At 46.3% G+C, this 21792-nt stretch overlaps 1 protein-coding gene across 1 annotated transcript in view; it reads left to right on the forward strand.

Moving 5' to 3' along the window:
- Positions 1-20937, forward strand: part of LOC138793846 (pancreatic secretory granule membrane major glycoprotein GP2-like) — a 28777-nt gene extending 7840 nt beyond the window's left edge. The window contains exons 5-11 of the mRNA XM_069972557.1: positions 1706-1926; positions 10118-10272; positions 12017-12262; positions 14362-14518; positions 18957-19026; positions 19252-19287; positions 20744-20937. Coding sequence (XP_069828658.1) covers positions 1807-1926; positions 10118-10272; positions 12017-12262; positions 14362-14518; positions 18957-19026; positions 19252-19287; positions 20744-20805 — 846 coding nt within the window. The 5' untranslated portion in view covers positions 1706-1806 and the 3' untranslated portion in view covers positions 20806-20937. The remainder of the gene's footprint in view (positions 1-1705; positions 1927-10117; positions 10273-12016; positions 12263-14361; positions 14519-18956; positions 19027-19251; positions 19288-20743) is intronic.
- The last annotated feature ends 855 nt before the right edge of the window (positions 20938-21792 follow it).

Consider the following 21792-nt stretch of genomic DNA (forward strand, 5'->3'; position numbering starts at 1 on the left):
GGAACGGAGGGCGCGGACTCAGAGTCCGCGCGATTCACCATGCGTTCCGCCAAAAGATACGCCGAAAACCTACTCCAGTCCTCAGCTGGCGTAGGTTTTCGGAGGTGCGCACCAGAGCGCACGGGATTTATGTAGAGGCAGTCCGCCTCTACATAAATCCCCGTACCGCCAGAGATGCGGGGACATTTTTAAGTCCGGCGTAAAAAACGCCGGACTTAATAAATGTCCCCCATTGCCTACATCACATCGCTCCTATACACATTGCCTATATCACATCACTCCTATACACGTTGCCTACATCACATCGCTTTTATACACATTGCCTACATCACATCGCTCCTATACACATTGCCTATATCACATCACTCCTATACACATTGCCTACATCACATCGCTCCTATACACATTGCCTACATCACATCGCTCCTATACACATTGCCTACATCACATCGCTCCTATACACATTGCCTACATCACATCGCTCCTATACACATTGCCTACATCACATCGCTCCTATACACATTGCCTACATCACATCGCTCCTATACACATTGCCTACATCACATCGCTCCTATACACATTGCCTACATCACATCACTCCTATACACATTGCCTACATCACATCGCTCCTATACACATTGCCTACATCACATCGCTCCTATACACATTGCCTATATCACATCACTCCTATACACATTGCCTACATCACATCGCTCCTATACACATTGCCTACATCACATCGCTCCTATACACATTGCCTATATCACATCGCTCCTATACACATTGCCTACATCACATCGCTCCTATACACATTGCCTATATCACATCGCTCCTATAGCTTCTTCCAATCCCTTTAGTAACTGTGACAGGGTTACCGGACAACCTCCTTTTTTCTTGAGGCTACAGCCCCCCTGACATTAGATAACCCAATGTCACTAACTCCGACTACCCATGAAGTGGTCAAACAATTTTATCCCCTAGCCCCAATATTCCTGTTTGTCCACTGGGGGGGGGGGGGGGCTGTAAAACAGCTTCTTGAGTACAGAAGGAAACTCTTTTGCTTAATAATACCTAAAATCTTAAAATCATTTGCCAGTAAACGTTTAGGCTTTCCTACCCCACCAACCTTTTTTTTTAGTTGCTACAGTGTGTTCTGACCTCTTGGTTTGTTTTTCTGACCCTGGCTTTAGTTTCCAGATTCTGCCCCCTTTGCTCCTGACTACTGTTACATTTATTCTTGGGATTCTGATTTTGTACTGCTTTTTCCTCCTGGTTCTGACCTTCAGCATGTTTTCCTGGTTATTCTTTTGGATTGTGATATGTGGCATTTACATTTCCACTAGTTACCGACTTGGACCTCTGACCATCCTTCCCTACTTGATAGTCCAGCATTCTAGCAGTGTAGGTATGGACAGTGGACTGGGATCAGTTAGGGCTCATTGATCCCCTGCGAACATGACAGCTATTGAAACAATGACGGGCCGGACAATCCCTTTAAGCTTCCTTGCTTACTTTATCACCCATTTTCTCTTGGTGGCTTTCTGACATATTCTCTACTGGACATAGAGACATAGAGACTGGAGAATGAAAGGATACCTCCCCACATGATACTGTGAACATCTACCTTAGATGTTGCTGTATATTTAGTCTATGGACTGTAGAGAATGCACTGTGTAATAATGGTTTCTTATTCTCATCTTTCCAGCAATTAAAGACCTGAATCCATTAGTGCAATGTGACCTTGATGCCGTAACAATATCCATTCCAACATGTTTGCTGACGTATCTTAAGTATGATGATACCACTATGCAGGTTGCTGGGAACCCAGACAAATGCGCTGCTAACTATGCCGACATGGTCAATGGGATAATGACCACACATCTTCAAATAAGAACCTTTTATGCCCCGTGTGGGAATAATATAACAGTAAGTTATTTTGCTTTTTTTGCTACTTATCTGATTTATAAATTTCCATTATTGATGATGTAACACCCATTTGGGTGGACCTCCGTAGGCAGGGTGTGTAGTAACATAGTTTTCACCTCACTATAGCACAGTGCCTCCACCCAAATCTTGATTGTAGCTTTTTGTATACGCAGCAGGTTTTTACTTGGGAAACCCCTGCCCAGTTTAAGTGTGGTGTCCCACAGTTAAAGGACAAGTGCCATGAAAAACTTTTTCCCAGTAATTGAAGCACATTACAAAGTTATATAACTCTGTAATATGCTTCAATCACCTATCTGCCTCCCTTCCCTGTCTTTTCCCCCCTCCACCCCCCACCAGGAAGTGTAAGAAACTCACACAGACCTAATTACTGTCGCCACCGTCACCAAGCTCTTCTCTCAGCTCCTTTTCCTTCCCCCCAGCAGCCCTCCTGCTGATGACTCATCCTCACAAGAAGGAGCTGCCTGGTGACAGTGACGACAGTAATTAGGTCTGTGTGAGTTAGAACACTTCCTGGTGGGGGGTGGAGGGGGGAAAAGACAGAGAAGGGAGGCAGATAGGTGATTGAAGCATATTACAGAGTTATATAACTTTGTAATGTGCTTCAATTACTGGGAAAAAGTTTTTTATGGCACTTGTCCTTTAAGTGCCCTAGGCACCTGTCGTTAAGTTCTCTCTTCAGGTTTAGTGATGATGAAGGTAGTATTCTCTAGTTTCACCACTAGGTGTCAGTGTTACTTTTAAGTCTTGTTATCTTATGCACATCTGAAGCTAACAAAGGGTTACTGTTGCTGTTGTACCATGAGTTCAGTGCTGACCTATAGGAGATGTTCTTTATTTCTCTGTCTAACCCTGCTCTTCACACACACACACACACACACACACAGCCCTTGGGGGAGTAGCTAGTTGGCCCCATGTGGGAGGAAGTTAGTTATCCAGATAGTGTGTTTAGTGAGATGGTTAAGACATGTGTATGCAGAAACAACCAGAGACACTCAGTTTCTTCAGTATTCCTACTATATCTATGATGCAGTGGTAGACACTACAAAGGGAGAAAAGTCAGGGATAACCCTAGCCCACACCGTGAACCAGTCTACAAAGTGCCGGGCAGTATCTAAATACACAGAGGAACTAGCCTGGATAGAACAAAGCTACCAGAAGGTCTACGTATTCTCCCTCGCAGTGCAAGTAAACAGGGAAACCTCAGACACTTAGCTTCACCCAGGTAACCAAAGCTGGGACTGTATCACCCTATTAGGACGAGTACCTTGACACTGTATGGCAGAAGGTGGTCAGACCATAGTCTAAACACGGGCACCAGTAAACTTCTCACTCTAAAGTATCTCTCTAAAGTTCCGGCAGAGCACAGTACTACATTGGGTCAGGACTCCCTTGACAAACTCTTCTCCTCTGTGCTACTCCACTCTACTCTAAACTTTCAAGCACTATAACTGTGGCGAGTGGTCGACTTATCACTTGCCAGATGGTACTGCATGTTGCCACTACTGTGGTTGTTGGTCAGAGTATAGCTCAGCCGGATGGCAGGTTGTCGTGACGCCAGTACCGTTTGGGCACACAGGTATGGAGGCACACCTGCTTTAAGTTTAGAATGGCTGGCTATACCCTTTCCCCTGTGGTCAGTGACCTGATGGGCTGTGGGGGGGGGGTCCCTTGGGCGCTTATCACGGTGGTCCGGAGTTATGACCCACCCGGACTGTCGGTACCGCCACCCACAGAAAGGGGAGATGACCCAAGGACAGTGTAACAGGTGTAGGTGCTTGAGCTAAAACTAATTCATGTAGAGGTCTCGGCACTTAACCCACACACTCTTTTCCGGAAACAGTGCTATTGGTGGTGCTCTACCATATACAGTTCCAACATAAGATCCTTATGAATGAATAAAGTGGCAGTTACCGAATTTGCAAAAACACTTAGGGGGAGATTTATCAAACATGGTGAAAAGTGAAACTGGCTCAATTGCCCCTAGCAACCAATCAGATTCCACTTCTCATTCCTCACAGACTCTAGGGGCAACTGAGCAAGTTTCACATTATATCATGTTTGATAAATCTCCCCCTTAGTTCTTTATTCCATCACCAAAGGGGGAGATTTATCAAAGGGTGTAAAATTTAGACTGGTGCAAACTGCCCACAGCAACCAATCACAGCTCAGCTTCCAGCTCTGGTGAAAGGAAAGTGGAGCTGTGATTGATTGCTGTGGGCAGTTTGCACCAGTCTAAATTTTACACCCTTTGATAAATCTCCCCCTAAGTGTTTTTGCAAATTCGGTGAGTGCCACGTTATTCATCTTTGGATAAGGCTAGCTTGAGCAATAACCCGTTATCATAATAGTCCCGTTATCATAAATAAACTTTTCTTTACTGAAGGAACACTTAATACACCAGCTGATAATAGACTTTTGACTTGACTGGACAAAATCTGTGCTGAGAACTTCAGAGGTAGACTAATAGTGCTGACTTGGTTGTGTGCTGAGAAGTAGAGTAAGTTAAGAATAGCTGAGAAGAGTAGATCATGAGGGTTCAAAGTAGTGGAGAGGAATTTGTCTCAAGAGTCCCAACCCAGTTTAGAAATGTGACCCATCCTAACAAGGTGACACAAGCCCCAGTCCTTGTTACCTGAGTTGAGCAAGGTAGCCAAAATTACCTGGTTACACATGTGCTGAGAGAGTACGTAGGCTTCTAGCAACTTTACTCTATCTGGATCAGTTCCTCTAGCTTTAGGATACTGTCCTGCACCTCTACAGATGTTCAACGGCGTGGGTTGGGGTGATCTCTGACTTGTCCAGAGTAGCTTTTAAGGAAAGAGTCTTCGCATCTCCCATGTGTGTCCGTCCACTACTACACTCCAGACTAGACTACACTGGACATGGTGGGTGACCTGGCAGAGCCAGGGCCCAACTGGACTACAGCAGGGACCGTCTTGTCTTGCTTCCTCTCTCTACTGAGACTTAAATAAGACTGACTTAGCATGGGTGTGCACTTCCTCTCCCCATGTGACAACTTCCTACAGGGTATGTAATAACTCCTGTGAGTGGTGGAGAAGAAAGTGTAGAAAAAGAAGAGGATAGAGATAGGTGGAGAAAAGAAAGAGCTCTCATTTGTGCACAGATCACAAATAAACAATAACCCCTTGCTCACTAGATCTGTGTAATATACAAGTACAGATATATGGAGTAAGAAGCAAACAAGTCAGCTAGGCCCTGCCTCTTCACTTGGAGTGCGGGTGGATTTCTGGTCCGGCACTTGTAGGGTGTTGCAGGGTGTGCTGTCAGTGGTAAAACACTCTAGGCCCGATAAGACAATCCACTAAGTAGTAAGAAGTAACGAAGAGGCGGTCACTCACCATTTAAGTGCTGTGTTTATTGTGGCATTGAGGTACTACGAAGCTAGGGGAAGAGTGTAAGCGCAAAACGATCATAGACACAGTGGGAGGCACATTGCATGACTGCCTGTAACCTATTATGGTGATGCTACAATCAACACAGCACTACTTACAAGTACAGATACATATATACTAACGACATCTAGTGGCAAAACCTAGGCATAACTTCATTACCCCTTTACTTTGAGTACAGGCTTTTGCAAAGGGTGTACAGACTAACAACACCCGTGGTGGGGCACCACACTACCTCTACTCTACATTTTCAGGCATTTCCCCAGCACAACTGAGTGTAAGCACCAAAGTCAGTACGAACATCTATCTATTTCTGCAAAAGTTTTTTGTATTATTAAGCAGGGGCGTAGCTAATGTCTCTTGGGCCCTGGTGCAAGAGGTCAATTTGGGTTCCCCCTTCCTCGACCAAGCGATGCTATTGGTATATATATATCTCAAGATTGATATTACCAATAATACCAGTATATAGGAAATATAATCACCATACATATTACCGCCATACTGTTACTAACCAAATCCTGTATACTGAGACCAATATTATCACTAATATTATACAAGGGGTAAATATTACCGCCACACTATGACCACCATATTGGTACTGACCAAATCCAGTAGACTAAATCCAATAAAACAAAGTACCAGATTACAAGTAACAAATACCACCACTGCTACTGACTTATACCACCATATACTAACTAACACCACAGCTGCTACTGACTAATACCACCGCTGCTACTGACTAACATCACCACATACTGACTAATACAACCGCTGCTACTGAATAACACCACCGCTGCTACTGAATAACATCCACTGTACAAAGACCAATATCACCTCATCCAGTTATATAGAGGTAGCCTCAGCTCTACACAGGTTCTGTACTCCATATACATTACAGTGCAGTTATATCCCGTGACTCACAGGGGGCGTCTTCTCTGATCGGAGTTCTTCCCTTTTCATCTTCTTCTTCATCTGCCCCGGGCTGTTATGAGAACTTCTCTGAGCCACAAATCCACAGAATCTGCCAGACAGACATATTAGGCTCCTTACTCTGGCACCATTCCCATCTCTCTACAAACTGCACATCTGTCTTGTCTCCTTTGTGCCCTCATTAGGTGGGTAGGCTGGCGCTGTGTGATCCCCCCCTATGTTATCTCCCTTATAGATGCTCCCCCTATGTTATCCCCCTTATAGATGGCCCCCCTATGTTATCCCCCTTATAGATGCTCCCCCTAATAGATGCTCCCCCTATGTTATCCCCCTTATAGATGCCCCCTATGTTATCCCCCTTATAAATGATCCCCGTATGTTATTCCCCCTTATAGATGCTCCCCCTATGTTATCCCCCTTATAGATGCCCCCTATGTTATCCCCTTTATAGATGCCCCCTAGTTATCCCCCTTATAGATTTCCTCCTGGTTATCCTCCTTATAGATGCCCCCCTAGTTATCCCCCTTATAGATGCCCCCTAGTTATCCCCCTTATAGATGTCCCCTGGTTATCCCCCTTATAGATGCCCCCTAGCTATCCCCCTTATAGATGCCCCCTAATTATCCCCCTTATAGGTGCCCCCTAGTTATCCCTCTTATAGATGTCCCCTGGTTATCCCCCTTATACATGCCCCCTAGTTATCCCCCTTATACATGTCCCCTAGTTATCCCCCTTATAGATGCCCCCTAGTTATCCCCCTATAGATGTCCCCTGGTTATCCTCCTTATAAATGCCCCCTGGTTATCCCCCTTATAGATGCCCCTCCCAGTTATCCCCCTTATAGATGCTCCCTGGTTATCCCCCTTATACATGCCCCCTAGTTATCCTCCTTATAGATGCCTCCTAGTCTGTGCAGACAAAAAAAAAATAAAAAAACAACAACAACTCACCTGACAACTCGCTCCTCCGTCGTGGCTCTTCTCTCCTGCAGGTTAGAACTGGCCCCCGGATGACGCGCGGCTCCCCAGCTCTGTCCTGTCCCAGCCCCGGCAGCGCACGCACCACGGAGCTCTGTGTGCGCCAGGGCTGTTACTTCCGACACAGGAGGCGTGTGTTAGTGACGCGCCTGTGCCGGAAGTACTTCCCCGGCGCACACAGAGTTCACTTGTGCGTGTGCTGCCGGGGCTGGGACAGGACAGAGTCGGGGAGCTGCGCGTCATCCGGGGGCCAGTCCCAGCCTCCCTCTTGTGACCGCAAGCAAAACACTGCTAGCGTCACAAGAGGGAGTGGGAGGGGGGCAGTGTGGTGGCGGCCCGGTCACGGCAGCGACCGCTGCAACCGCGGTCGCTACGCCACTGTTATTAAGAGACTGTACAGTAAAATTGTTCTATTTTTTCATCACTGGGACTCAGTCATCCTTTCCTCCACACCAGCGCCTATACACCTTCGGTTAATTTTCCCCTTTCTGTGGGTGGCGGTACAGATAGCCCGGGTGGGTCGATTGCCACTCAGAACTACCGTGACAAGAGCCCAAGAGACCCATTACAACTCAGCAGTTCACAGACCATTTTGGGGATACAAACCCACCATACTAAAAAAAGGTACCAACATCACCCCTGTGTGCTAACTAGCACTGACAACCACCATCACTTGCCGAGTACTACACCAAATAGGCAGCACACAAGTACACACTCATTCCAGAGAACAGTTTTATTAAGGGAATGGGTGACCATAGAGAGATATTGTCTGGATAATATAATAAACAGGTAATGGACAGATTACAACTCAGCATAAGGGAGACCCCTAATGGCGAAACTGTAGTAAAAGTACAATATGCATTAAAATGGTTGTCCGGCGATAAAAAATTATTCACAGAATAACACACATTACAAAGTTATACAACTTTGTAATGTATGTTATGTCTGAGAATGGCCCCCTTCCCCGTGTTTCCCCTCACCCACGCTAGACCCGGAAGTGTGGTGCATTATACTCACCGCATCTCGTGTCGTCCACGGTCTCCGATCCTCAGCAGTGACGTCTTCTTCGGGAGGCCAGCGGATCTTCTCGAGTGCCGGCCGCCCTCTGCAGCGTCATCAGAAGCTCAGCCGCGATTGGCTGAGCATAACTGTGCTCAGCCAATCGCGGCTGAGCAGCTGATGACGTGGCCGCGCACCACACTTCCGGGTACACGGGTGGGGGTGGTGGGACACGGGGAAGGGGGCCATTCACAGACATAACATACATTACAAAGTTGTATAACTTTGTAATGTGTGTTATTCTGTGAATAATTTTTTATCGCCGGACAACCCCTTTAATGTAAACCCCAAACTCCCACCCTACACAGTCTCTGGTAAAAGACCAAATAGCACACTCCACCTAACTATCTACCTCTATGACTCTCTAATATAGTCTGCTGGCCAGCAGTTAGTTTAGTCTGACAGTTGGGGCCCTGTTAGGGCTCGTTCACACAGAGCAAAAGCAGCTGAATTTCTGCGCTGAATCAGCGCTGAAATTTCAGCCGTTGATATAGGTGCAGAGCTAATTTCCATTGTGTTGAATGGAAATTCTGCTCTGCAGTTCAGACGGTGGAATTTCCGCACTGAACTAATGAACATGTTTATTCTTCCGCTAGCGGAAGCCTATACAAATCAATGGGGCTCTGATTTTCTGTTTCAGCGCGGAATACAGGCGGAAATTACGGGCTGAATCAGCGCGGAAATGGGGATAAAAGGGGGGGGGGATTCTAGTATATGTTCTGGTATAGTCTAGTTTACTCACCGAATACTCGCTGAATTTCGGCACTGAATGCATGCGGATTCAGCGCGGATTCAGCGTCAGTTGATTTCAGGCGGAAATATTTCCTCGCGTAATCTGCCCCTTTTGCTCTGTGTGAACGTAGCCTTAGTGCAGAACATAGCAAGCATGGATGCAGTGGTGATGATATGGTCATATGCTGGTGATGTGGTCATGTGGTGGTGATGTGGTCATGTGGTGGTGATGTGGTCATGCGGTAATGGTGATGGGGTAGTGATTGGAGATGAGCGAATTGCTCATGTAAACAAAGTGAAGTGCTATGTTTGATCAGAGCTCTGCTCATCAAGCCACCGGCCTTTCAGCGCAGCTCCGCTCAATGCCACTCCTCCCAGGATGCCAGGAAAAGCTGGATCCAACCCTGGGAGTCTTCTCCCTGTATGCCAGGATTTGATCCAGCTTTTCCCCAATACCCAAGGTAGAGCGACAGGGAGCGGGATAAGTGTTCAGACAGAGCTACGATGGAATAATGGAGAAAAGGTGTATCTTAACTCACAATAGACTAGAAAAGTGCATAATCCCCCCATAAGCTATTTAAAAGATGAGTCGTTATGGAATACATGTCCGCTATTACGGTGTTAGCGCTGCATTTACCGCTAGTCCGGTCATCTCTGTGGATCACTGACAGACTTGTAGTCACTGATATCTGTACAGTTTAGCTCAGGTCCTATAATGCAGGAGAATAGTCTATTCTTCCATTATCAATGATCAGCGACGTATGTGAACACTCCAAATCCTAGAATGCAAAAGCACCAGATCAATCTACATATAGACGAGGAGCCGGAATAGTAAATGTAGATACGCACTATAGTACAATAGGAACTAGTAAGGAATGTAATATAGTAACACGTCTATTTATTGTTATGGGAAATGGCTACCATTTACCTTACATTATTAATAACATTTGTATTTTATTATAATAAGTTTGTGCCATTACTTTTATAATTATATATATATATATATATGAGCTGTTACTTTATGTTCTATATGACATATTTCACTGGATTTTATTCCTTCAGAACGATACAGAAAAGCTCTACATCAGTAACACCGTCCACATCGATATTCTGAAATCTCCGCTCATCACTGTTAATCAGCTCAACTTCACTTTCACTTGCAGCATGAACCTCTCTATGCAGATAAGCCTGAATTCTTCTCTACACCCAATTGTAGGGTAAGTATATTACTAGTAGAGATGAGCAAACCTGGAGCATGCTCGAGTCGTTCCGAACCCGAACTTTCGGCATTTGATTAGCGGTGGCTGCTGAAGTCGGATAAAGCCCTAAGGCTATGTGGAAATCATGGATATAGTCATTGGCTGTATCCATGTTTTCGAGACAAACTTAGAGCTTTATCCAAGTTAAGCAGCCCCCGCTAATCAAATACCGATTGTTCGGGTTCGGATCGACTAGAACCTCATCTCTAATTACTAGTAATGACATATAGAAGAGAATACATTATTGTATCACTAAGTCATCCAAATAAGATACATAGAAAAATATTTGAAATGTGGGATTAGATTCCAATAATATCATGGGCAAAAATATAACAGTTAAGTACAAGTCTATATAACAGCCGATATATTAACAGTCCAAATAACAGTCTATATAACCCCCTTAATTATATGGCTTTAAATATTAGGACATATTATAAAACATGTGATCCTTTGAAAGTCTCAAAATCTGGTAAATACAGCAACTAAGCAGCATGCCTCAGCCCATAGCAGTAAGATATTGAAATATTAGTTTTCTGTGTGATTGTGGCAGTCTCTTGTGTTGTCCTGGAGGGTTCCTCTTAGCCTCCTCTTAGCCCCCCTTCACCCTCCTCTTAATCCCCTTTTAGCCTCTTCTTAACCCTCTCTTAGCCCTGTCTTAGGCCCGTCTTAGCCTCCTTTAACCCCCTCTTAGCCTCCTCTTGGCCCTGCCTACTTACCTGTCCTGACGCCCACGCAGCGCCGTGTCCAAAGCCAACTGTCTTCTTAGCTCCCCTCCAGCTATGTCACGAGCCTTGCTCCATTTTTTTTACAGTACACAAAAACGTAGCTGACCTTTTTTTTTGTACATTAAAAAAAGGATGTGTTTTGATCCGCTTTTTGTTTTTTTTTATGAAAGTCAATGGAAAAACGGATTAAAACAGATGCACAGAAATGTGAACCCAGCCTTAATCCCACCCCCTTGTGATGTTTCAGCCGGGTCATGAACCCGGCATTGCCCAACCTATCCCCCCATTCCCCAGCCTTCCCCGGTTTTCCTGACTCTCTGCAGCCTTCCCCAGCATTACCAGTTTCTCCGCAGGCTTCCCCGGCATTACTCAGCCTTTCCAGGCACTCCCCGTTTCTCTGCAGCCTTCCCAGGCATTCTTCAGCCTTCCCGCCATTCCCCGTCTCTCCACAGCCTTCCCCGGCATTCCCCAGCCTTCCCCGTCTCTCCGCAACCTTCCCCGGCATTCCCCAGCCTTCCCCAGCATTCCCCGTCTCGGAGCCTTCCCGGCATTTCCCGTCTTGGAGCCTTCCCTGTCTCGCAGCCTTTCCCAGCTTTCCCCAGCCTTTCCTGGCATTTCCAGTCTTTCCCCAGTGTTGCCCAGCCTTCACCGGCATTCCCCGTCTCTGAGCCTTTCCCAGCATTCCCCATCTTTCCCCAGCCTTTCCTGGCATTTCCAGTCTTTCTCCAGTGTTGCCCAGCCTTCCCCGTCTTTCCCCGGCTTTCACCTTATTTTTATCCTGAGGCTGGTATTCTCTTTTTCTATGTAAGTCACATAAATTAGGGGAAAGGTAAATTAATTCCAAAATCAACATCCGCACTTCAGGGCTTGTGACTTTATAATGTTATAATAAAATTAAAATGATAAATTAACAATGATAAATACAGTAATTTCCTTGTTTAGTTGTTTTTTTTTTTTGTTTGTTTTTAAATTTTTAGGACAACCATTCTTCAAGGCATCAATGGGACAGGATCATTCCCTCTTACCATGGCTGCATTTAGAGATGATAAATTCACAAATGTAATTTCTCAATCTGATACTGTGACTGTGGGAACAGACATCTTCCTGGGGTTATTTGTCACTGCTGCTGATGGAAATTTGCTTACACTGAGAGTTGTAAACTGCGTCGCTTCACCGACCAATAGTCGTAGTGATGCAGCCAGTGTTCCACTTGTGACCGGAGGGTAAGTAAGAGAACGGAATGCAAAGAAATGAATACAGTTCCCAAGTGCAATCATATATTCTTGCATGACACGTTAATAGGCATCACCAGAGATAAATAAAATTCATACTCATTAAAGTCATTACTAAGTCGCGTGAATCCGGGCAGGTGAGTATGAATTCTTATGTTTAATGCTCTCTAGGGTCTATTTAAAAAAAAAAAATTTTGCAGTGGTGAAAAACCCTTTAAAGCGATTCTGTACCCACAATCTGCCCCCCCCCCCCCTTGTACCTTCAGAAAGCTGCTTTTATACCAAGATCTGTCCTGGGGTCCATTAGGCAGGTGATGCAGGTATTGTCCTAAAAAGCTACTTTTAAACTGGCAGCTCTGTGCCCAAAGGTTGAGGCTTAGATTGTGTGTGCATTAGGCTGGCACAACCTCTTTGTCCCTCCTCCCCACCCTCCTCATCATTAGGAATGCTCCAGGCAGATTGTCTCCTATTCCTCAGCTGTGTGAATACTGAACATGGGCTGGTTTGTTAAAGCACCTGTGCAATGCTCAGACAGGAGAAAATGTTCCAGTGGCATTCCTAATGATGAAGAGGGTGTGGAGGAGGGACAGAGGGGTGGTGCAAAGTTAGGACACAGATACTCAAAGCCCTGGCCGTTGGGCACGGGTCTGCAAGTTTAAAAGTTTTTTTTTGAGGACAATAACTGCATCACCTGCCGAACGGACCCCAGGACAGATCTTGGATTAAAAGCAGCTATCCGAAGGTTCAATTGGTTTGGGGGGGGGGCAGATTGTGGGTACAGAGCCGCTTTAATATAAATAAATGGCTTCTTTATTCACCTTCAGGAACAGACACAATGATAAAAAATACTAACTTGTTGCCTTTGCGCTTATAGCCTCAACATCTAGTACTAACATAAAAGTCTCCCCATTTAAAGAGAAAAAAAATCAAATGACCATTAAGTAGAGCAAATTACATTATAAGCACAAGGAAAACCAGGTAAACAGTATATTGCTGAAGAAATACATAACTTTAAACTCATATATGCAAAATATTATCACCAATTGTATTCATAAGTATAAGACCATGTCTGGAATTCATACCGTGGATCTGAAGATCTGAAAGGACTCCTGATTAGAGATGAGCAAACCGAACTTTCCGAACTGAGATTCTTTACAAACTTTGCAAAAAAAATTGATTTTGGAGCTAACCTAAATTTTAGTGAAAGTTCATACACATGTCCATTCAAAATGACAGCCGCACATAGTACATTACATTACAGCAAAAGAGCAGATGCAAGGAGTTATCCCAATGGGCTGCAGTGCCCCCCCCACACACACACACACACCCCTGTGATGTCACTTTCTTCTTCTGTATAAATTTGTATCAGTATACCCTTTCCACAGCTCTCCTGGGTGCAGTTAACCCAGTGAGTCAGGTTACCTCAGGTGGCCTGTTCTAGAACCATGTCTGACAATGACACTTATTCTGCTGCCAGACATGGTTCTATAACAGACCACTTTACTGGGTGAGTAACCCAGGAGAGCTGTGGACAGCGGTGGATCACTGGCATACAAGTTTTATTGGTGCAGTAGAAATCAGCTAATGGGGAGACAATCTATTATTATTATTATTATTATTCAACAGTGACTTTACAGGAACATCAAGTACAATGGGTTACAGTCTGTTATCTGTGCAGTACCTTTCAAATGGATGCCGTCCATAGATGGTTCACTTAAAGTGGGTACAACGCATATACCTTACATGCAATATAATAGGAGCATAGGTGACTATTCACTAAAATAGCACAATAGACCTAAATATCACTATAAATAGAAACATTATAAAGTGGAATGGTCTTCTGCCCAATGGGAAAGACTCCAAAAGTCCTTGATAAGGCATCTGTAATCATTGTCGTTATAATATAATATGGCGTTATATCAGTGTATATATAATATGGTGGTATATCAGTGTATATATAATATGGTATTATATCAGGGTATATACTGTATATTATGGGGTTATAACAGGGAATATATAATATGACATTATAAGAACAGGTCTACAATAATCCTGCAGGTTAGACACCTAACTAGGAAGTTTCTTTGCAGATGTGCGGCGGGCGGTTATATCTCAACCGTAGTGGAACAAAATGGAGTCTCCCTGGAAGCAAGAATCCGAGTCGGTTCATTTAGGTTTCAATCTACAGATTCGGTGTATGTATTCTGTGATGTGCGGCTGTGTGAGAGGAGCCCCGACTGCTCGAAGGTAAGAGTCAGGGGCGTAGCTAGGGGTTCAGCCTAGGGGGGGCGAGCAAGTCTGAGTGGGCCCCCAACCGATTATGTTACCCAAAGGGAACCTCGCTTGACAACAATGCTTTCTAAATAATAAAGGGTATATTCTGCTCCATTACTCATAGTGAATTAAGAGCAGTGTTAGAGGCTTCTACATTTACATATATAGACACATAAAATGAAACAGTGACTTACAAGGGGTGTCTTCTCATCGGAGTCGCTCACTATCCCAATGTCATGGATGTATGGGCAGTATAACAGGTTCACCTGAGATCTGTAGTTAAAACTGTAAAAAAAAGTTAAATCCATTATGCAAAGACTATTATTTTCCCTATACACTGACTGACCCATATACCATAGAGGTAGATAATTTGCATTCTGCCTAAGACAGGTGCATCACTCACAGGGAGGTACCGCAGGCTCAATCACTAGCTAACTCGGGCAGCCACTACAGGCTGCTGCACCCTGCTCTCTGTGATCCGAATCACAGCTTTCTGATTTAAACATACTTGTCCCTTATCCTGTAAGAGACTGGGGTGGAGGGGTCGGACCTCTGCCCCCATTCCCCCAGGATCTCCAGATCAGCCCCCAGCTCCTCTATGAAGCTGCCAGAGAGAACTGGGCCAAATAGGGTTAAATCAGAAAACCACTGTTTTCCACATGTCCAGCTCCCCCTGTTTCCACATGTCCAGCTCCCCCTGGTTTCCACATGTCCAGCTCCCCCTGGTTTCCACATGTCCAGCTCCCCCTGGTTTCCACATGTCCAGCTCCCCCTGGTTTCCACATGTCCAGCTCCCCCTGGTTTCCACATGTCCAGCTCCCCCTGTTTACCAGCTCCCCCTGTTTCCACATGTCCAGCTCCCCCTGGTTTCCACATGTCCAGCTCCCCCTGTTTACCAGCTCCCTCTGTTTCCACATGTCCAGCTCCCCCTGTTTCCACATGTCCAGCTCCCCCTGTTTCCACATGTCCAGCTCCCCCTGTTTCCACATGTCCAGCTCCCCCTGTGTCCACATGTCCAGCTCCCCCTGTGTCCACATGTCCAGCTCCCCCTGTGTCCACATGTCCAGCTCCCCCTGTGTCTACATGTCCAGCTCCCCCTGTTTCCACATGTCCAGCTCCCCCTGTTTCCACATGTCTAGCTCCCCCTGTTTCTACATGTCCAGCTCCCCCTGTGTCCACATGTCCAGCTCCCCCTGTGTCCACATGTCCAGCTCCCCCTGTGTCCACATGTCCAGCTCCCCCTGTGTCCACATGTCCAGCTCCCCCTGTTTCTACATGTCCAGCTCCCCCTCTTTACCAGCTCCCCCTGTGTCCACATGTCCAGCTCCCCCTATGTCCACATGTCCAGCTCCCCCTGTTTCCACATGTCCAGCTCCCCCTGTTTCCACATGTCCAGCTCTCCCCGTGTCCACATGTCCAGCTCCCCCTGTGTCCACATGTCCAGCTCCCCGTTTCTACATGTCCAGCTCCCCCTCTTTACCAGCTCCCCCTATGTCCACATGTCCAGCTCCCCCTGTTTCCACATGTCCAGCTCCCCCTGTTTCCACATGTCCAGCTCCCCCTGCGTCCACATGTCCAGCTCCCCCTGTTTCCACATGTCCAGCTCCCCCTGTGTCCACATGTCCAGCTCCCCCTGCGTCCACATGTCCAGCTCCCCCTGTTTCCACATGTCCAGCTCCCCCTGTGTCCACATGTCCAGCTCCCCCTGTGTCCACATGTCCAGCTCCCCCTGTGTCCACATGTCCAGCTCCCCCTGTGTCCACATGTCCAGCTCCCCCTGTGTCCACATGTCCAGCTCCCCCTGTGTCCACATGTCCAGCTCCCCCTATGTCCACATGTCCAGCTCCCCCTGTTTCCACATGTCCATCTCCCCCTGTTTCCACATGTCCAGCTCCCCCTGTTTCTACATGTCCAGCTCCCCCTGTGTCCACATGTCCAGCTCCCCCTGTTTCTACATGTCCAGCTCCCCCTCTTTACCAGCTCCCCCTGTGTCCACATGTCCAGCTCCCCCTATGTCCACATGTCCAGCTCCCCCTGTTTCCACATGTCCAGCTCCCCCTATGTCAACATGTCCAGCTCCCCCTGTGTCCACATGTCCAGCTCCCCCTGTGTCCACATGTCCAGCTCCCCCTGTGTCCACATGTCCAGCTCCCCGTTTCTACATGTCCAGCTCCCCCTCTTTACCAGCTCCCCCTATGTCCACATGTCCAGCTCCCCCTGTTTCCACATGTCCAGCTCCCCCTGTTTCCACATGTCCAGCTCCCCCTGTTTCCACATGTCCAGCTCCCCCTGTTTCCACATGTCCAGCTCCCCCTGTTTCCACATGTCCAGCTCCCCCTGTGTCCACATGTCCAGCACCCCCTGCGTCCACATGTCCAGCTCCCCCTCTTTACCAGCTCCCCCTGTGTCCACATGTCCAGCACCCCCTGCGTCCACATGTCCAGCTCCCCCTGTTTCTACATGTCCAGCTCCCCATTTCTACATGTCCAGCTCCCCATTTCTACATGTCCAGCTCCCCCTGTGTCCACATGTCCAGCTCCCCCTATGTCCACATGTCCAGCTCCCCCTGTTTCCACATGTCCAGCTCCCCCTGCTTCCACATGTCCAGCTCCCCCTGCGTCCACATGTCCAGCTCCCCCTGTGTCCACATGTCCAGCTCCCCGTTTCTACATGTCCAGCTCCCCCTCTTTACCAGCTCCCCCTGTGTCCACATGTCCAGCTCCCCCTATGTCCACATGTCCAGCTCCCCCTATGTCCACATGTCCAGCTCCCCCTGTGTCCACATGTCCAGCTCCCCCTGTGTCCACATGTCCAGCTCCCCCCGTGTCCACATGTCCAGCTCCCCCCGTGTCCACATGTCCAGCTCCCCCCGTTTCCACATGTCCAGCTCCCCCTGTGTCCACATGTCCAGCTCCCCCTGCGTCCACATGTCCAGCTCCCCCTGCGTCCACATGTCCAGCTCCCCCTGTGTCCACATGTCCAGCTCCCCCTGTGTCCACATGTCCAGCTCCCCCTGTGTCCACATGTCCAGCTCCCCCTGTGTCCACATGTCCAGCTTCCCCTGCGTCCACATGTCCAGCTCCCCCTGCGTCCACATGTCCAGCTCTAGTCTATTCCTAAAGATACAGACTGCCTGTGCAGTCTGTATCTTATGCTTTTACCTATAGCTGTGTAGCGGAGCAGTAAGGCCGGGGGCGGCCATCTTGATGACGTCAGTGGTGCGTTCCAGCGCTGGAACGCAAGGGACGTCATCAAGATGGCGCCCGGCTTTACTGCACCGCTACAGAGGACTGGGTAAAGTATAAGATACAGACTGCACAGGCAAGAATAAACTTCATGAAGATACAGACTGCCTTTGCAGTCTGTATCTTATACTTTACCCAGTCCTCTGTAGCGGTGTAGTAAAGCCGGGCGCCATCTTGATGACGTCCCTTGCGTTCCAGCGTTGGAACGCACCACTGTGACGTCATCAAGATGGCCGCCCCCGGCCGTACTTCTCCGCTATACAGGATTAGGTAAAAGCATAAGATACAGACTGCACAGGCAGTCTGTATCTTCAGGAATAGACTTAGGGAGAGAAAATTCAATAGCGATCTGAGTGGGCCCCTGCCAGAGTGGGCCCGGGGGCGGCCGCCCCCCCTGCCCCCCATCAAATTTCGCTACTGGTAAGAGTTATCCTATATCCGCTATTAGAAATGTTCTGGAAGGGAAATGTCCATACAGAAAGGTGTCTTACTACAAAACTGATCACCGGATATTTGCTTAACTGTTCCTTACATTATCATGTTGGTGTTCACACATGCGTATAGCCCCTGTGGCTCTGGTCGGTATTTGTTGGGTCATGTGATGTGTTACTGTGTGTTCATCATGCCCTCTATCAGATCATGCCCTCTATCACATCACGGCCACTGTCGCATCATGCCCATTATCCCATCATGCCCACTATCATATCATGCCCACTGTCACATAATGCCCACTGTCACATCATGCCCACTGTCACATCATGCCCACTGTCATATCATGCCCACTGTCACATAATGCCCACTGTCACATCATGCCCACTGTCACATCATGCCCACTGTCACATCATGCCCACTGTTGCATCATGCCCACTATCCCATCATGCCCACTATCCCATCATGCCCACTGTCACATCACTATCACTGGTTGAACTTGATCGACATGTGTCTTTTTTCAACCGTATTAACTATGTAACTATTTATGTAACATCATGCCCACCATCCCATCATGCCCACTATTGCATTATACTAATACGGCTTATCCTGGAGTGTAAAAAACCATCATCAGCTAAAGGAATCAATGTAATAAAAAAAGTACTGAATAGGTCAACTAAACAAAACTAAAAACAAACGCACATAAAAACTAACGTCCCTTTCTGCCTTCCCCACAGTGTGACCCATCAGGCAGCAGCCGATCCTCTGAAGACACCAGATCCGTGATGATACAGCTGCCGTATGAGAGTAAGTTATTAGCATCCTGATCAGCACAGATCTACCGACCAGCCAATAGTATAACATTCAGTGTGACGTATGGGTAATAATCAGTCATTGAATAGACTGCAGCCAATAGTATAACATTCAGTGTGACGTATGGATAATGATCAGTCTTTGAATAGGCTGCAGGCATTCTATTACATTGTATTACTGGCTGATATTAATCGCTTCCTTATTTTATGTTTCTTTTAGATTATGATCTCTCTAGCAGTTCTGTAACTCATTCAGGTAAGATGTCTACAGATATATTACACAGCCTATAACCCACCTTCTCTTTATATCTCCAATTGGAATAAACGATTAGCAATAGACAGACTGTCAGAGAGACAATAACAATAACCAGCCTAAGGCTATGTTCACACTATAGGAACACCCCATCATATATGGAGAAGGACGGCCGTCTATTGATCATGATCATTATTTTGGTGAAATAATTTTCGACATGATGTGATAGTGGGTGTGATGTGATAGTGGGCATGATGAACACATAGTAACACATCACATGTTCATGTTCATACATGGTATTTCCATCAGTCTGTTTTTTAATCAAAAGCATCAGTGGGTTGAAAACACAGAAACTGTGCAAATCTTTCCATCCTAGTTTGGCCCTGTTAATTTTGGTTTAAAAAGACTGACAGAAATACTATGTGTGAACATGACCCAAGAATAATCCCCCTGCACAATCTGATATTGATGGCCTGTCCTTAGGATACACTTTTAACTCTAAATAACCGAATAAGCTCTGTAATGCAGACCTTCTTTCCAGGTCATTAAAGATTTCTATTATACACTGAAAGCGAGTGTACCAGCTTTGCATATGGATAGAATGGCGCTGGCGTGGGGAAGCGCTCCTTTTTTTGAACCGCGGCCCGGTTCCTGCATACAGTGCCGTCATATTCCCAGGCAACGCTTAGGGGTGAGGCACTGGAGGTGGGGCCCCCAGTGGGAGGAGGCCTCCGCCCCTCTATGACGTGACACTGTTACAATAAGGGGGCGAGCTGGCCCGCCTCCAGTGCTTTACCCCCGATCGGTACCCGGGAATAAAATAGAGCCACGTCATAGAGGGGTGGAGGTTTCCTCCCACTGTGGCGCGCCCGCCTCCAGTGCTTTACCTATAGCTGATGGCCAGAAATAGAACAGTGTCATATATGGGAACCGGGCTGCGGTTCAAAAAAAGGACTGCGGCTATGGCTTCCCCCGTGTCGGCGCCGCTCTATCTATGTGCAAAACTTAGAGCAAATGTACTGATGGTACATTCTCTGTAAATAAAAGGAACCCAAATACTCAACTCCACCCTGGCCGAGCAGGGAAGGTGAGTATGTGACAGGCAGCAGCGGCAGAGTAGCGGGGGAGGTGAGTATGTGACAGGAAGCAGTGGTGGAGGAGCAGGGAAGGTGAGTATGCAATACTCAGCAACGGCAGAAAAGCAGGGGAGGTGAGTATGTGACAGAAAGCAGCGGTGGAGGAGCAGGATAGTTGAGTATGTAACAGGCAGCAGCAGAGGAACACGGTAGCATACAATATAACTTTATATTAACTTATTTTTCTCCAGAAAACATCTCAAAGGAGCAAAGAGGGATAGGAGAAGGGTCTGTCTCTCCAAAAGAGGCACACTTAGGGGTTATGCAGTATATATGTGTAGACTGGATACTGTATGATAATTGTTGTCTCTCTTATTCTACAGCATTACCTTGGGCTGTACTGTGCGGCACTTTACTTGGATTTCTATCCAATACTCTGTTCTGAGAAGATGACTTCTAAAATGTGATGAACTCTTGGGGATTTGCCAGTAATGAGCAATGGGGCTATAATTAATTTATTTTCTTCTTCACCATGGTCATACTTGTATATATTAAGCTGGGTTCACACTACGTATATTTCAGTCAGTATTGTGGTCCTCATATTGCAACCAAAACCAGGAGTGGATTAAAAACACAGAAAGGATCTGTTAACACAATGGTGAAATTGAGTGGATGGCCGCCATATAACAGTAAATAACGGCCATTATTTCAATATAACAGCCGTTGTTTTAAAATAACAGCAAATATTTGCCATTAAATGGCGGCCATCCACTCAATTTCATCATTGTGTCAACAGATCCTTTCTGTGTTTTTAATCCACTCCTGGTTTTGGTTGCAATATGAGGACCACAATACTGACTGAAATATACGTAGTGTGAACCCTTATTATTGTATTAGGGTAAATGAAAGGGTTATGAACTAAGTAATGGGAAGCTGATTACTGCCATCTACTTCATTAAAGCTATTCAAATAGTTGTGTATGTACTTGTATATGTGTATGTATGTATAGATGTATAGATAGAATGTACTGTCCTCCGGTTTACCTCATACCAAATATTATGGGTAGAAAATCAAGAACATCATGTAAAGATACATATAATATATGTATATTATATGGAGATGGATAATTAAAAAGTCTACTTAGTAAGATGAAGCGATGAGTGAGTATACTCTTTCTAGCTCACTTTTGGTTCAAGTATCACGGAAGCTCAGCTGGATATATGAGAGATATCATGTGTCTCCCTGACCTAACAGTGTCAGCAGTCTGAAAGCACAGTCAGATGTATGACAGATACCAAGTGTCTCCCTGACCTAACAGTGTCAGCAGTGTAACATGAATTACAGCTGATAGATTCCCTTTAAGGACCAGTAGTAGTAATTAGTGAGTATGAGTGAATGAGCTAATTCCATACAATACACCTGTATAAGCAGA

This window comes from Dendropsophus ebraccatus, chromosome 5, assembly GCF_027789765.1.
Source record: "Dendropsophus ebraccatus isolate aDenEbr1 chromosome 5, aDenEbr1.pat, whole genome shotgun sequence".
NCBI classification, from domain to species: domain Eukaryota; kingdom Metazoa; phylum Chordata; class Amphibia; order Anura; family Hylidae; genus Dendropsophus; species Dendropsophus ebraccatus.